This window comes from Oncorhynchus masou, chromosome 5 (genome assembly GCF_036934945.1).
Source record: "Oncorhynchus masou masou isolate Uvic2021 chromosome 5, UVic_Omas_1.1, whole genome shotgun sequence".
NCBI lineage: Eukaryota > Metazoa > Chordata > Actinopteri > Salmoniformes > Salmonidae > Oncorhynchus > Oncorhynchus masou.
Window position 1 is genome coordinate 89135281 of NC_088216.1, and position 17431 is coordinate 89152711.

At 43.7% G+C, this 17431-nt stretch overlaps 1 protein-coding gene across 3 annotated transcripts; it reads left to right on the forward strand.

Moving 5' to 3' along the window:
- The first annotated feature begins 3724 nt into the window (after positions 1-3724).
- On the forward strand, positions 3725-14653 carry LOC135540429 (E3 ubiquitin-protein ligase RNF186-like). 3 transcript variants are annotated; one of them, XR_010455747.1, is made up of 3 exons: positions 12203-12286; positions 12523-13103; positions 13335-14653. XR_010455747.1 is itself a non-coding variant. In XM_064967057.1 (2 exons), exons 1-2 carry the CDS (start codon positions 3831-3833, stop codon positions 13408-13410), a joined length of 414 nt encoding a protein of 137 aa, XP_064823129.1. In that variant the 5' UTR covers positions 3725-3830; the 3' UTR covers positions 13411-14653. The 3 variants fall into 3 exon arrangements, 2 of the variants coding, with proteins under 2 accessions (XP_064823129.1, XP_064823128.1); XM_064967057.1 differs by lacking the exons at positions 12203-12286; positions 12523-13103 and adding an exon at positions 3725-4168; XM_064967056.1 differs by lacking the exons at positions 12203-12286; positions 12523-13103; positions 13335-14653 and adding exons at positions 3725-4168; positions 4520-5030.
- Positions 14654-17431: the final 2778 nt, after the last annotated feature.

The following is a 17431-nucleotide window of genomic DNA, read 5'->3' on the forward strand; positions in this document are numbered from 1 at the left end:
CATAATGTAGATATACCTGTAATACCTGTACCATAATGTAGATATACCTGTAATACCTGTACCATAATGTAGATATACCTGTACCATAATGTCAGATATACCTGTACCATAATGTAGATATACCTGTACCATAATGTAGATATACCTGTACCATAATGTAGATATACCTGTAATACCTGTACCATAATGTAGATATACCTGTACCATAATGTAGATATACCTGTACCATAATGTAGATATACCTGTAATACCTGTACCATAATGTAGATATACCTGTAATACCTGTATAATGTAGATATACCTGTACCATAATGTAGATGTACCTGTACCATAATGTAGATATACCTGTACCATAATGTAGATATACCTGTAATACCTGTACCATAATGTAGATATACCTGTACCATAATGTAGATGTACCTGTACCATAATGTAGATATACCTGTACCATAATGTAGATATACCTGTAATACCTGTACCATAATGTAGATATAGCTGTACCATAATGTAGATATACCTGTAATACCTGTACCATAATGTAGATATACCTGTAATACCTGTACCATAATGTAGATGTACCTGTACCATAGGATAATTAGGTTACAGTTAGGAAAATGGTTAATAACTTGGCTAGGGTTAGCTAAAGTGCCCACACAAAAGGCAAATGATACCTATTATATTGACAAGAACCGCTCTAGTAAGGAACCGATGGACCATTCTGGCCAATGAGAGGGCAGATAGTGTGTGAACGAGAGGCACAACTAAAATCCTTTACTCAAAGTTGTCGAATGCCACGTTGTATGCCTGTCATCCATCCATCCATCCATCTGTCCATGCCCTTTCGTCATCCATCCATCCATCCATCCATCCATCCATCCATCCATAACTTGTCCATGCTTTCGTCATCCATCCATCCATCCATCCATCCATCCATCTGTCCATGCCCTTTCGTCATCCATCCATCCATCCATCCATCCATCCATCTGTCCATGCCCTTTCGTCATCCATCCATCCATCCATCCATCCATCCATCCATCTGTCCATGCCCTTTCGTCATCCATCCATCCATCCATCCATCCATCCATCCATCCATCCATCCATCTGTCCATGCCCTTTCGTCATCCATCCATCCATCCATCCATCCATCCATCCATCCATCTGTCCATGCCCTTTCGTCATCCATCCATCCATCCATCTATCCATCCATCCATCTGTCCATGCCCTTTCGTCAACACATTACAGCCTAAACATTATGAAACAGCTATTCGATCAAATAAGCCTCAAATTATTCGACACTCTCTCATAGACCTCCGTACAAAAACAAGGTTTTGGGTTGAGTAAATCCTCTACCTTCGCCTCTTCCTCTCTGCCAAAATCAGCTGCTAAACTCTGTAAGGTAAATATAGGAAGAGCTCGTGCACCGATGGGTGGATTGGATTATGCTAAACCGCGGGTCACTGGTCTATGGCCCGTGACGTGAAATGGTTTAAAATGGTAAGGGAAGAGCTCATCAACAGTAATCTGCCAGGTCAGTTGTCATTTGTCAACAATGGTAGTGTAAAGTACTTGAACTGTGCCTCTTATCTAGAAGAGATAATGCTTCCATTCAACTGATTCTGTACATAAACACTACAATAACCAGGCACGTACACAGAGAGGGTTCTACACAGAGAGGGTTCTACAAGTACACAGAGAGGGTTCTACAAGTACACAGAGAGGGTTCTACAAGTACACAGAGAGGGTTCTACAAGTACAACAGAGAGGGTTCTACAAGTCCACAGAGAGGGTTCTACAAGTCCACAGAGAGGATCTACAAGTCCACAGAGAGGGTTCTACAAGTCCACAGAGAGGGTTCTACAAGTCCACAGAGAGGGTTCTACAAGTCCACAGAGAGGGTTCTACAAGTCCACAGAGAGGGTTCTACAAGTCCACAGAGAGGGTTCTACAAGTCCACAGAGAGGGTTCTACAAGTCCACAGAGAGGGTTCTACAAGTACACAGAGAGGGTTCTACAAGTACACAGAGAGGGTTCTACAAGTCCACAGAGAGGATCTACAAGTCCACAGAGAGGATCTACAAGTCCACAGAGAGGATCTACAAGTACACAGAGAGGGTTCTACAAGTACACAGAGAGGGTTCTACAAGTACACAGAGAGGGTTCTACAAGTACACAGAGAGGGTTCTACAAGTACACAGAGAGGGTTCTACAAGTCCACAGAGAGGATCTACAAGTCCACAGAGAGGATCTACAAGTCCACAGAGAGGATCTACAAGTCCACAGAGAGGGTTCTACAAGTCCACAGAGAGGGTTCTACAAGTCCACAGAGAGGGTTCTACAAGTACACAGAGAGGGTTCTACAAGTACACAGAGAGGGTTCTACAAGTCAACAGAGAGGGTTCTACAAGTACACAGAGAGGGTTCTACAAGTACACAGAGAGGGTTCTACAAGTCAACAGAGAGGGTTCTACAAGTCCACAGAGAGGGTTCTACATGTCCACAGAGAGGGTTCTACAAGTCCACAGAGAGGGTTCTATTAAAGCGTTCCACAAGGATCCTTGCCCACGTTCATGCCGATGCTTCCCAAAGTTGTGTCCAGTTGGCTGGATGTCCTTTGGCTGGTGATGGACCATTCATGATACACACGGGAAACTGTTGAGCGTGAAAAATCCGGTGGCATTGCAGTTCTTGACCCAAACTGGTGCGCCTGGCACCTACTACCATATCCCGTTCAAAGGCACTTAAATCTTTGGTCTTCTGAATGGCACAGGTATACAATCCATGTCTCAATTTTCTCAATGCTTAAAAATCCTTCTTTAACCCGTCTCCTCCCCTTCATCTACACTGATTGACATCAATAAGGGATCATAGCTTTGAATTTTGTCTCCTCCCCCAAAGCTTAAAATAGGAGCACACACACTCTTCTCTCTCACACACAAAGTTTTGTCGTAGGATAGTTGGTCGCTGTGCTGAAAATCTTCTTCATGGCTTATCAGAAAAACCTGTCAGCCTGTTGATTTAAGATACGTTATCACATTAGATATGTTTACATAGTGCCAGTGATGAAGTCACTGAGTCTAATTTAACATCTTAATGTCTTGTGCAGGTTCCTGACCTACGCTCCTAAGCACAGATCTAGGATCAGCTCATCCTCATCAAGTCCAAACCTGGACCTTAATAAACCACAAGGGGAACACTGACCTCAGACCAGCGTTTAAACCCCACGTCTTCCTGCCAAGACACTGACACTCCGTCCAGAATTTATCTGCGCTCCAGCCGTCCATCCATCCATCCATCCGTCCCTCCATCCGTCCATCCATCCATCCATCCATCCATCCATCCGTCCATCCATCCATCCATCCATCCATCCATCCATCCGTCCATTCAGCCATCCATCCAGCCATCCATCCATCTATCCATCCATCCGTCCATCCACCCATCCATCCATCCATCCATCCATCCATCCACCCATCCATCCATCTACCCATCCATCCGTCCATCCACCCATCCATCCATCCATCCATCCGTCCATCCACCCATCCATCCGTCCATTCAGCCATCCATCCATCCAGCCATCCATCCATCCAGCCATCCATCCATCCATCCATCCATCCATCCATCCATCCATCCGTCCATCCATCCATCCATCCATCCATCCAGCCAGCCATCCATCCATCCATCCATCCATCCATCCATCCATCCATCCATCCATCCATCCATCCATCCATCCATCCATCCATCCGTCCATTCAGCCATCCATCCATCCAGCCATCCATCCATCCATCCATCCATCCATCCATCCATCCATCCATCCACACCCCAGCCAGCCAGCCATGGGTCTGATGAGTGAGGACATGAAGTGCTGTGTCTGCCTCCAGCTCTACTCTCGCAGGGAGAAGATCCCTCGGATGCTCCACTGTAAGCACACATTCTGTGGGCTGTGCTTGCAGGCGATGTCCAGGCTCCAAAGCGGCCTACTGACAGTCTGCTGCCCCCTGTGCCGTTGGATCACCTGCACCGAGCCCAGCCTCACCCTGCCGGGGTCGCTGTGGGTTAACACTGAGATCTGGGACCAGATACTAGACAGACAACAGGAAGAGAAGGAGGAGGAAGAGGAGGAAGAGTGGAAGGGAGCTCACAGACAGACACAGCCCACTACACAGTACACATGGTGAGTACCCCAGGCAAATGTGGATGGATTGATAGACTGATTTAGAAACTAGGAGAAACCTGGAGAAACCTTCCTCTGTTCTCTGATCTTCCTCTCATTTTGTTCTGTCTCTTTTCTGCTCTCTCTGCTATCACTCTCTACTCTCACTCTCTGCTATCACTCTCTACTATCACTCTCTCTATCACTCTCTCTTTTGCTGCGCTCTCTCTTCTCTCTCTCTCTCCCTCTCCTCTCTCTCTCTCTCTCTCTCTCTCTCTCTCTCTCTCTCTCTCTCTCTCCCTCTCTCTCTCTCTCTCCCTCTCTCGCTCTCTCTCTCTTCTGTTTATTTCCCCCCTCTCTCATGTCCTCTAGTTCTCCATCAAGGCATTGTGGCCTGAGGCTCAAACTACAGAATTTCCTGAGGAGGATGAAGCACAATGTACTGTAAACCGAGAAGACGAAGAGCAGAGAAAGAAGACTGGATTTTCCCATCTCAGAGCAGGAGATACTCATTGAGTAATGAAGCTAATTCATAAAACAGGACCCACCGGTGATTTTCCATAATGAAGCAAGATTGAACCAATTATTCATATGCTTTGTGTTTGATTGACTTTGGGTATGTGTAATGTTCTCAGTCAACTTACCTGGTAAAATAAGGGTTAAATTATAGTATTAATCATAAAGGATGGATAGGTGGAGGAAATAAAAATAAGATATTAAATGGATTGAGGAAGAAAGAAAGAATAAGGAAGTTATGAATAGATGGACAGACAGACAGACAGACAGACAGACAGACAGACAGACAGACAGATAGATAGATAGATAGATAGATAGATAGATAGATAGATAGATAGATAGATAGATAGATAGATAGATAGATAGATAGATAACCTTTCGGCCACCCCATTGTATTGGTCACTCGGCTGTCTTGAAACCATGAAAAGCTCTTCAAACAGACAAATAGACAGTTTCAGAAATGGCACCTATTTCTTATATAGTATACTACTTAGACCAGGGCCCGGCTAGTACAGTATATAGTATACTACTTAGACCAGGGCCCGGCTAGTACAGTATATAGTATACTACTTAGACCAGGGCCGTGCTCCATCCACCCTGTTATCTAATCTAACCCCCATACATACCATTCCTTATATAGTATACTACTTTTGTCAGGGCCGTGCTCCATCCACCCTGTTATCTAATCTAACCCCCATACATACCATTCCTTATATAGTATACTACTTTTGTCAGGGCCGTGCTCCATCCACTCTGTTATCTAATCTAACCCCCATACATACCATTCCTTATATAGTATACTACTTTTGATCAGGGCCGTGCTCCATCCACCCTGTTATCTAATCTAACCCCCATACATACCATTCCTTATATAGTATACTACTTTTGTCAGGGCCGTGCTCCATCCACTCTGTTATCTAATCTAAATCTAACCCCATACATACCATTCCTTATATAGTATACTACTTAGACCAGGGCCGTGCTCCATCCACCCTGTTATCTAATCTAACCCCCATACATACCATTCCTTATATAGTATACTACTTTTGTCAGGGCCGTGCTCCATCCACCCTGTTATCTAATCTAACCCCCATACATACCATTCCTTATATAGTATACTACTTAGATCAGGGCCGTGCTCCATCCACCCTGTTATCTAATCTAACCCCCATACATACAGTACATCAGAATGTTGTAGTTGGTCTTTCTCTTTCTACATATCTTCCGTTAATGACTAACTATTGTTTTTTTCCTCTCTTAGTTGGAAAAGAGGAGGGAGCTGTTGGTTAACAAATAAATTACGCTTTTATGTGACAGTTTGTATGATGACTCATTCAATTACAGGAAAGTTTGCATACAAATGGTAGACCCAAAACACTGAGACACTAACCCTTAGGACATGCTGTCTGTTTGTCTCTGTCTGCCTACCTGTCTCTCTGTTTGTCTGTCTATCTGCCTTTATCTCTCTCTCTGTCTCTGCCTGTATCTGTCTCTGTCTGCCCTCTCTGTCTCTATCTGTCTCTGTCTATCTGCCTGTCTCTCTCTCTGTCTCTCTGCCTGTATCTGTCTCTGTCTGCCCGTCTCTCTGTCTCTGTCTATCTGTCTGTCTCTCTATCTCTGACTCTGTCTCTGCCTGTATCTGTCTCTGTCTATCTGCCTGTCTCTCTCTCTGTCTCTCTGCCTGTATCTGTCTCTGTCTGCCCGTCTCTCTGTCTCTGTCTATCTGCCTGTATTTCTGTCTCTGTCTGTCTGATTGTCTGTCTGTTTCTGTCACATTGAATGACGCTGTTGAGACGACGCCGGAACGTGGAGTAAAACATTGAATTATAAGATATAAGAGACGATACAGGAACAGAGTCAGAAACCAATTCAAAAGACAAAAAACAATGAATGCAGCAGCGGAGAACAGAGCTGGGGAACAGACAGATATAGGAGAGGAAATAACAGGTGATGAGTGAGTCCAGGGGAACAGAGCTGGGGAACAGACAGATATAGGAGAGGAAATAACAGGTGATGAGTGAGTCCAGGGGAACAGAGCTGGGGAACAGACAGATATAGGAGAGGAAATAACAGGTGATGAGTGAGTCCAGGGGAACAGAGCTGGGGAACAGACAGATATAGGAGAGGAAATAACAGGTGATGAGTGAGTCCAGGGGAACAGAGCTGAACAGACAGATATAGGAGAGGAAATAACAGGTGATGAGTGAGTCCAGGGGAACAGAGCTGGGGAACAGACAGATATAGGAGAGGAAATAACAGGTGATGAGTGAGTCCAGGGGAACAGAGCTGGGGAACAGACAGATATAGGGGAGGAAATAACAGGTGATGAGTGAGTCCAGGGGAACAGAGCTGGGGAACAGACAGATATAGGAGAGGTAAATCGAGTCCAGGTGAGTCCAATAACACTGATGCTGGTGACCAGGGAAGGCAGGTGTGATGCAGGGTAATCTGACGCCCTCAAGAAGGGAAGAGCGGGAGCAGACATGACAGTTTCTCTGTCTGTCTGTCTCTGTCTGCCTGTTCTGTCTGCCTGTTCTGTCTGCCTGCCTCTGTCAGCCTGTTCTGTCAGCCTGCCTCTGTCAGCCTGCTCTGTCAGCCTGCTCTGTCTGCCTGCCTCTGTCAGCCTGTTCTGTCTGCCTGTTCTGTCTGCCTGTTCTGTCTGCCTGTCTCTGCCTGCCTGTTCTGTCTGCCTGTTCTGTCTGCCTGTTCTGTCTGTCTGTCTCTGCCTGCCTGTCTCTGTCAGCCTGCCTGTCTCTGTCAGCCTGTCTCTGTCAGCCTGTTCTGTCTGTCTGTCTCTGTCTGCCTCTGTCTGCCTGTCTCTGCCTGCCTGTTCTGCTGTTCTGTCTCTGTCTGCCTGCCTGTCTCTGTCAGCCTGTCTCTGCCTGCCTGTTCTGTCTGTCTGTCTCTGCCTGCCTGTCTCTGCCTGCCTGTCTCTGTCTGCCTGTCTCTGTCTGCCTGTTCTGTCTGTCTGTCTCTGTCTGCCTGTTCTGTCTGCCTGTCTCTGCCTGCCTGTTCTGTCTGATTATGTCTGTCTGATTATGTCTGCCTGTTCTGTCTGCCTCTGTTCTGTCTGACTCTGTCTGACTCTGTCTGTCTGTCATTACAACGCTACTGACCCACTCAAACATTATTTTTATATAGAGAAATATGTACCTAGTAGACACTGTGGGTAGGTTGGTGAATTAGGACCATTAAACAGAGAAATATGGACCTAGTAGACACTGTGGGTAGGTTGGTGAATGAGGATAATTGTGTATATATACTAGTGGTATAATTAGGTTACCAATGTGATGGTGGTTAAGTGTACTATAAAACACTGAACTGGTTTACTGCTACATTCCTTGTCTCCAAATACCACGTCAAACTGCCTGTGTTTGGTGGATCTCATGTCTGTTTTATTTTGTGTACGTTTCCATACATGATGTGAGTTATTGAATTGGTCACGAGACTGTCTTGAAACCATGAAAAGCTCTTCAAATAGACAGACAGGTTGTGTCTGAAATGGCACCTATTCCTTATATAGTATACTACTTCAGACCAGGGCCCAACTAGTACAGTATATAGTATACTACTTCAGACCAGGGCCCAACTAGTACAGTATATAGTATACTACTTTAGACCAGGGCCCAACTAGTACAGTATATAGTATACTACTTTAGAACAGGGCCTGACTACTACAGTATATAGTATACTACTTTAGAACAGGGCCTGACTACTACAGTATATAGTATACTACTTTAGACCAGGGCCCAACTTGTACAGTATATAGTATACTAGTTTAGATCAGGGCCAGGCTCGTGCAGTATATAGTATACTACTTTAGACCAGGGCCCAACTTGTACAGTATATAGTATACTACTTTAGATCAGGGCCAGGCTCGTGCAGTATATAGTATACTTCTTTAGAACAGGGCCCGGCTACTACAGTATATAGTATACTACTTTAGACCAGGTGTCACGCCCTGGTCTTAGTATTTCGTGTTTTCTTTATTTATTTGGTCAGGCCAGGGTGTGACATGGGTGTTGGTATGTGTTGTGTTTCGTTTTGGGGTTTTTCATAGGTTTTGGGATTGTGGCTTAGTGGGGTTTGCTAGCAAAGTCTATGGCTGTCTGAAGTGGTTCTCAATCAGAGGCAGGTGTTTATCGTTGTCTCTGATTGGGAACCATATTTAGGCAGCCATATTCTTTGAGTGTGTCGTGGGTGATTGTCCTTGTTCCTGTCTCTGTGTTAGTTTGCACCAGTATAGGCTGTTTCGGTCTTCGTGTTACGTTTCTTGTTTTGTAGTGTTTGTGTTTAGTTGTTTTATTAAACATGAATCGAAATAGCCACGCCGCATTTTGGTCTGACTCTCCTTCACATAAAGAAAACCGTTACAGAATCACCCACCACAACAGGACCAAGCGGAGTGGTGAAGGGCAGCTGGAGCAACAGCAGCAGCAACAGAAGCAGCAGCAGCAGCAGTGGTAGAGGCTGCACTATTTGGATAAATGGACTTGGGAGGAGATCCTTGACGGAGAAGGACCCTGGGCACAGCCTGGAGAATATCGCCGCCCCAGAACTGGAGGCGACGAAAGCGGAGAGGCGCTGGTATGAGGAGGCAGCACGGCGACGCGGATGGAAGCCCGAGAGTCAGCCCCAAAAATGTCTTGGGAAGTGTGGCGAAGCCAGGTAGGAGACCTGCTCCAACTTCCTGTGCTTACCGGGGGGCGAGAGAGACCGGACAGGCACCGTGTTATGCAGTGGTGTGCACTGTGTCCCCAGTGCGGGTGCATAGCCCGGTGCGGTACATACCAGCTCCGCGTATTGGCCGGGCTAGAGTGAGCATCGAGCCAAGTGCCATGAAGCCGTCTCTACGCATCTGGTCCCCAGTGCGTCTCCTTGGGCCGGCTTACATGGCACCAGCCTTGAGCACGGTGTCCCCGGTTCAAGGCCCGGCAAGTACAGTATATAGTATACTACTATTGACCAGTGCCCAACTAGTGCAGTATATGGTATACTACTTTTGACCAAGCCCGGCAAGTACAGTATATAGTATACTACATTCGACCAGGGCCCAACTAGTACAGTGAATAGTATACTACTTTAAACCAAGGCCCAACTAGTACAGTATATAGTATACTACTTTTGACCAGGGCCCAACTAGTACAGTATATAGTATACAACTTTTGACCAGGGCCCGGCTGGTAAAGTATATAGTATCTACTTTAGACTGGGCCCCGGCTAGTGCAGCATATAATATACTACTTTAGACCAGGGCCAGACTACTACAGTATATAGTATACTACTTTCGACCAGGGCCCAACTAGTACAGTGAATAGTATACTACTTTTGACAAGGGCCTGACTACAGTATATAGTATACTACTTTAGATCAGGGACCAGCTAGTACAGTATATAGTATAATACTTTAGACCAGGACCCGGCTAGTACAGTATATAGTATACTACTTTAGATCAGGGCCCTGCAAGTGCAGTATATAGTACACTACTTTAGACCAGGGCCCGACTACTACAGTAGTAATATATGTGTCAGCTCAGGGGTTTGAACTTGCAACCTTCCGGTTACTAGTCCAACGCTCTAACCACTAGGCTACCCTGCCGCGACCAAGGCCCGGCAAGTACAGTATATAGTATACTACATTAAACCAGAGCCCAACTAGTACAGTGTATAGAATACTACTTTTTACCAAGGCCTGGCTAGGACAGTATATATTATACTACTATTGACCAGGGCCCAACTAGTACAGTAGACAGTATACTACTTTTGACCAGGGCCCGGCTAGTACAGTATATAGTATCTACTTTAGACCAAGGCCCGGGAAGTATAGTATACTACTTTAAACCAGTGCCCAACTAGTACAGTATATAGTATACTACTTTTTACCAAGGCCTGGCTAGGACAGTATACAGTATACTACTTTTGACCAGGGCCCAGCTAGTACAGCATATAATATACTACTTTAGACCAGTGCCGGCTAGTTCAGTATATAGTATACTACTTTAGACCAGGGCCCGGCTAGTACAGTATATAGAATATTACGTTAGACCAGGGCCCGGCTAGTACAGTATATGGTATACTATATTCGACCAGGGCCCAACTAATACAGTGAATAGTATACTACTTTAAACCAAGGCCCAACTAGTACAGTATATAGTATACTACTTTCAACCAGGGCCTGGCTAGTGCAGTATATAGTATACTACTTTAGACCAGGGCCCGACTACTACAGTATATAGTATACTACTTTAGACCAGGGCACGGGTAGTTCAGTATATAGTATACTACTTTTGACCAGGGCCTGACTACTACAGTATATAGAATACTACTTTAGACCAGGGCCCAGCTAGTACAGTCGCCTGTCCCTGGGTGTGTCCCAATTGGATCCCTATTCCATGTATTATCCACTACGACAAAGCTCTTTCAATCTCTTGTTCTGGCCCTTTAATGATAGGAATTCATTTGTGAGTTACACCCAGATTTCATGCTTATTTCACGTGAAATTGTATCATGGAAAATATTAACCTGCTTCGCAGGCGATTTGAAAGAACAAATGTTTGGTGGTTCTTTATACTTAGTGTTTGTTTGTGTGTGTCTGTTGTGCGTGCGTGGCACTTAGCTGACATGGTGAATAGACAAGCGTGTTTCACCTGGAATTTCCAGTTGAACAAAAAGTAGAGCCGTCATAAATTGTCAATTCAAAAACAACCCGGTGACTGTTTTCCAATTGACTGGTTAGGGGTTGTTTACAAGGTTTCCACTGAATTTGTGACTTGGTTTTATTAGAAACACGTGACTTTAAAACTAAAACAACACAGCAGCCTGAAACTCTCCTGATTGGTGTTTCATTCATCCATCACTTCATCAATGTTTATGGTAAAATAACTGGACAGCCCACTCACTCATTACCACCTGACATTTCCATGGAGTCCTGGGATCCATATACACTATAAAAAACCTCATTCACAATATACAGGAAAACAATATACTGTAAGATAAGTGAGTCATTAAAGGGTCATAGGAGAAGTTCAACAAAAACCAGGCACGTACACAGAGAGGGATCTACAAGTCCACAGAGAGGGATCTACAAGTCCACAGAGAGGGATCTACAAGTCCACAGAGAGGGATCTACAAGTCCACAGAGAGGGATCTACAAGTCCACAGAGAGGGTTGTACAAGTGCTTCCCCCTCTCTAGTGAAAATTCCCCTACAAATATTGATCCGTCATAAACTGGACTTAGACTGAGTGTACAAATGGTGTTCCTAATGTTTGGTACACTCAGTGTATGTCAAGGAAAGAGCATGTGTTCTTAATGTTTTGTACACTCAGTGTTCGTGCCCTTTGTAGACATGAACACCTGCCCTGAAAATGTTATTACACGCCCCTGGCAATTCTCCTGAAGTGTCCTACTATGCTATAGAAGTGACCTAGAAGTGTTTAACTCGTTCCATGGAACTTTCCTTCCTCACCTGAGAGTTGAGGTGAGAGACCGCCCTTTCTGGGAAAATAACTACATTTTGTCTCCTCCCCCAAAGCTTAAAATAGGAGCACACACACTCTTCTCTCTCACACACAAAGTTTTGTCATAGGATAGTTGGTCGCTGTGCTGAAAATCTTCTAGAATCTGTAAGTAAAATATTGTCTCTCATTGATAATGATAAAAGTGAAAAGCTTTGTGTATATCTGATAACTATGGATGTTATAAATGTGTGTGATATTTTTCAAGATATTTTTTTCTTCATGGCTTATCAGAAAAACCTGACAGCCTGGTGATTTAAGATACGTTATCACATTAGTTATGTTTACATAGTGCCAGTGATGAAGTCACTGAGTCTAATTTAACATCTTAATGTCTTGTGCAGGTTCCTGACCTACGCTCCTAAGCACAGATCTAGGATCAGCTCATCCTCATCAAGTCCAAACCAGGACATTAACAAACCACAAGGGGAACACTGACCTCAGACCAGCGTTTAAACCCCACGTCTTCCTGCCAAGACACTGACACTCTGTCCAGAATTCCTCTGCTCTCCAGCCATCCATCCATCCATCCAGCCATCCATCCATCCAGCCATCCATCCATCCATCCACACCCCAGCCAGCCAGCCATGGGTCTGATGAGTGAGGACATGGAGTGCTGTGTCTGCCTCCAGCTCTACTCTCGCAGGGAGAAGATCCCTCGGATGCTCCACTGTAAGCACACATTCTGTGGGTTGTGCTTGCAGGCGATGTCCAGGCTCCAAAGCGGCCTACTGACAGTCTGCTGCCCCCTGTGCCGTTGGATCACCTGCACCGAGCCCAGCCTCACCCTGCCGGGGTCGCTGTGGGTTAACACTGAGATCTGGGACCAGATACTAGACAGACAACAGGAAGAGGAGGAGGAGGAAGAGGAAGAAGAGTGGAAAGGAGCTAACAGACAGACACAGACCACTACACAGTACACATGGTGAGTACCCCAGGCAAAGGTGGATGGATTGATAGACTGATTTAGAAACTAGGAGAAACCTTCCTCTGTTCTCTGATCTTCCTAACATTTAGTTCTGTATCTTTTGGTCCCTCTTTCTCCTCTCTCTCTCTCTCTCTTACTCTCTCTCTCTCTCTCTTACTCTCTCTCTCTCTGTCTCTCTCTGTCTCTCTCTCTCTTCTGTTTATTTCACCCTTCTCTCATGTCCTCTAGTTCTCCATCAAGGCATTTTGGCCTGAGGCTCAAACTACAGAATTTCCTGAGGAGGATGAAGCACAATGTACTGTAAACCAAGAAGACGAAGAGCAGAGAAAGAAGACTGGATTTTCCTATTTCAGAGTAGGATATACTCATTGAGTAATGAAGCTAATTCATAAAATAGGACCAACAGGGGATGTTCCATAATGAAGCAAGATTGAATCAATTATTCATATGCTTTGTGTTTGATTGACTTTGGGTATGTGTAATGTTCTCAGTCAACTTACCTGGTAAAATAAGGGTTATATTATAGTATTAATCATAAAGGATGGATAGGTGGAGGAAATAAAAATAAGATAATAAATGGATTGAGGAATAAAGAAAGATAAAGGAAGTTATGAATAGACAGACAGACAGACAGATAGATAGATAGGTGAAGGTTAGAGACTGTGTGCTGTACAATGTGTGCTGTGTACAATACAATATGCTGTGAACAATGTTTAGATAGATATTTACATATTTATGCTTATTTATTTTCCCTTGTGTACTTTAACCATTTGTACATTGTTACAACACTGTACACTGTACACATATGTATAATATGACATTTGTAATGTCTTTATTGTTTTGAAACTTTTTATTGGTTATTTCACTTTTGTATATTATCTACTTCACTTGCTTTGGCAATGTTAACACATGTTTCCCCTGCCAATAAAGCCCCTTGAATTGGATAGATAGGTAGATAGATAGATAGATGGGTGTAGGTTAGAGACTGTGTGCTGTACAATGTGTGCTGTGTACAATACAATATGCTGTGAACAATGTTTATAATAGATGTTTAATGATTTGATAGAAGGTGTATTACTGCGTGAAGGAAGTGAAGGTTTAGTATTTATTATGACATCATTTTAGAACAGCTTCAATGTTGCAGATTGTTTCTTTTATCAATGTAATTGTCTGCATCATTTCCAGTCCCCCATCTGTTCTGTTTGAAGAGCAGGTTTTTTATACTGGAATTATATGTATTGGTTAATAAATACATCCACTTTAAAATAACCCTGTCTTAGAGTTGTGAAATTGCTTATTGTTACCATTACATTAGGAGAGTAACTGTCTAATATCCACCTAGTTATGGACCCCAAATAGAGTTGGGGGTGTTAATACACTTCAGATTGTGTCTGAAATGGACCCTATTCATTATAGTATACTACTTTTGACCAGGGCCCAGCTAGTACAGTTATAGCATACTACATTTGACCAAGGCCAGGCAAGTACAGTATATAGTATACTACTATTGACCAGGGCCCAACTAGTAGAGCATATAGTATACTTCTTTTGACCAAGCCCGGCTAGTACAGTATATAGTATATTACTTTAGACCAGGGCACAACTAGTACATTATATAGTATACTACTTTTTACTAAGGCCCGGCTAGGACAGTATATAGTATACTACTATTCACCAGTGTCAGGATTTGGCCAGGGTTGTTCCGGGTTTTGGGCACTAGATGCCCCCATTGTGCTTTTTGACCTTATGTTTTTTCCTTGTTCCCCATTATTATTTGCACCTGTGCCTCGTTTCCCCTGATTGTATTTAAACCCTTAGTTTCCCTCAGTTCTGTGCTCTGTGTTTGTGTTAGCACCCAGCCCTAGTGTTCTGTGTATTCTTGTCGATTCCGGTGGATGCTCTTGTGGAATTCTGTTTTTGGTTTTTGAGTATCTCTTGAGGCTTTTTTGTGCTATTCCTACCACCTTTTGGATTTGCCATTTTTGTATTTAAGGACTTCTCCTTTTTACTTTATTAAATACACCGTCTTAAGTACTGCTGTGTCTGCCTCATCTTCTGGGTTCTGCTGACTATTCGTGGCTCAGTTGGTTAAGTGACTGTTTCTCACTCCGGAGACCCAGGTTCGTAACCGGGTCCTGACAACCAGGGCCCAACTAGTGCAGTATATAATATACTTCTTTTGACCAAGCCCGGCTAGTACAGTATATAGTATATTACTTTAGACCAGGGCACAACTAGTACATTATATAGTATACTACTTTTAACCAGGGCCCGGCTAGTACAGTATATAGTATACTACTTTAAACCAGGGCCCAACTAGTACAGTATATAGTATACTAGTTTAGACCAGGGCCCGACTACTACAGTATATAAAATATTACGTTAGACCAGGGCCCGGCTAGTACAGTATATAGAATACTACGTTAGACCTGGGCACGGCGAGTGCAGTATATAGTATTCTACTTTTGAACAGGGCTCAACTAGTACAGTATATATTATACTACTTTTTACTAGGGCCCGGGTAGTACAGTATATAGTATACTACTTTAAACCAGGGCCCAGCTAGTACAGTATATAGTATACTACTTTTGACAAGGGCCAAGCAAGTGCAGTATATTGTATACTACTTTTGACCAAGGCCCGGCTAATACATTATAGTATAGTACTTTGACGAGGGACCGGCTGGTACAGTATATAGTATTCTACTTTACACTAGGGCCCAACTAGTTTAGTATATAGTATACTACTTTTGACCAAGGCCCGGCAAGTACAGTATATAGTATACTACTTTTGACCAGGGCCCAACTAGTACAGTATATAGTATACTACTTTTGACCAAGGCCCGGCAAGTACAGTATATAGTATACTACTTTTGACCAAGGCCCGGCAAGTACAGTATATAGTATACTACTTTTTACCAAGGCCCGGCTAGGACAGTATATAGTATACTACTATTGACCAGGGCCCAACTATTGCAGTATATAGTATACTACTTTTGACCAAGCCCGGCTAGTACAGTATATAGTATATTACTTTAGAGCAGGTCCCGACTACTACAGTACATAGAATATTACGTTAGACCAGGGCCCGGCAAGTACAGTATATAGTATACTACTTTAGAACAGGGCCCGGCTTGTACAGTATATAGAATACTGCTTTAGACCTGTGCCCGGCTCGTACAGTATAGAGTGTACTACTTTTTACCAAGGCCCGGCAAGTACAGTATATAGTGTACTACTATTGACCAGGGCCCAACTAGTGCAGTATGTGGTATACTACTTTTGACCAAGCCCGGCTAGTACAGTATATAGTATACTACTTTAGACCAGGTCACAACTAGTACAGTATATAGTATACTACTTTAAACCAGGGCCCAACTAGTACAGTATATAGTATACTACTTTTGACCAGGGCCCGGCTAGTACAGTATGTAATATACTACTTTCGACCAGGGCCCAACTAGTACAGTGAATAGTTTACTACTTTAAACCAAGGCCCAACTAGTACAGTATATAGTATACTCCTTAAGACCAGGGCCCGGCAAGTTCAGTATACAGTATACTACTTTTGACAAGGGCCCGACTACTACAGTATATAGTATACTACTTTAGATCAGGGACCAGCTCGTACAGTATATAGTATACTACTTTCGACCGGGCCCGGCTAGTGCAGTATATAGTATACTACTTTAGACAAGGGCCCGACTGCTACAGTATATAGAATATTACGTTAGACCAGGGCCCGGCTAGTACAGTATAGAGTATAATACTTTTTACCAAGGCCTGGCAAGTACAGTATATAGTGTACTACTATTGACCAGGGCCCAACTAGTGCAGTATATAATATACTACTTTAGACCAGGGCCCGACTACTACAGTATATAGAATTCTACTTTAGACCAGGGCTTGGCTAGTACAGTATATAGTATACTACTTTAGACCAGGGCCCGGCTAGTACAGTATATAGTATACTACTTTAGACTAGGGCCCGGCTAGTACAGTATATAGACTACTACTTTAGACCAAGCCTGGCTAGTACAGTATATAGTATACTACTTTAGACCAGGGCCCAACTAGTACAGTATATAGTATATTACTTTAAACCAGGGCCCAACTAGTACAGTATATAGTACACAGCTTTTGACTAGGGCCCGGCTAGTACAGTATATAGTATACTACTTTAGACCAGGGCCCAACTAGTACAGTATATAGTATACTACTTTAGACCAGGGCCCAACTAGTACAGTATATAGTATACTACATTAGACCAGGGCCCAACTAGTACAGTATATAGTATACTACTTTAGACCAGGGCCCAACTAGTAC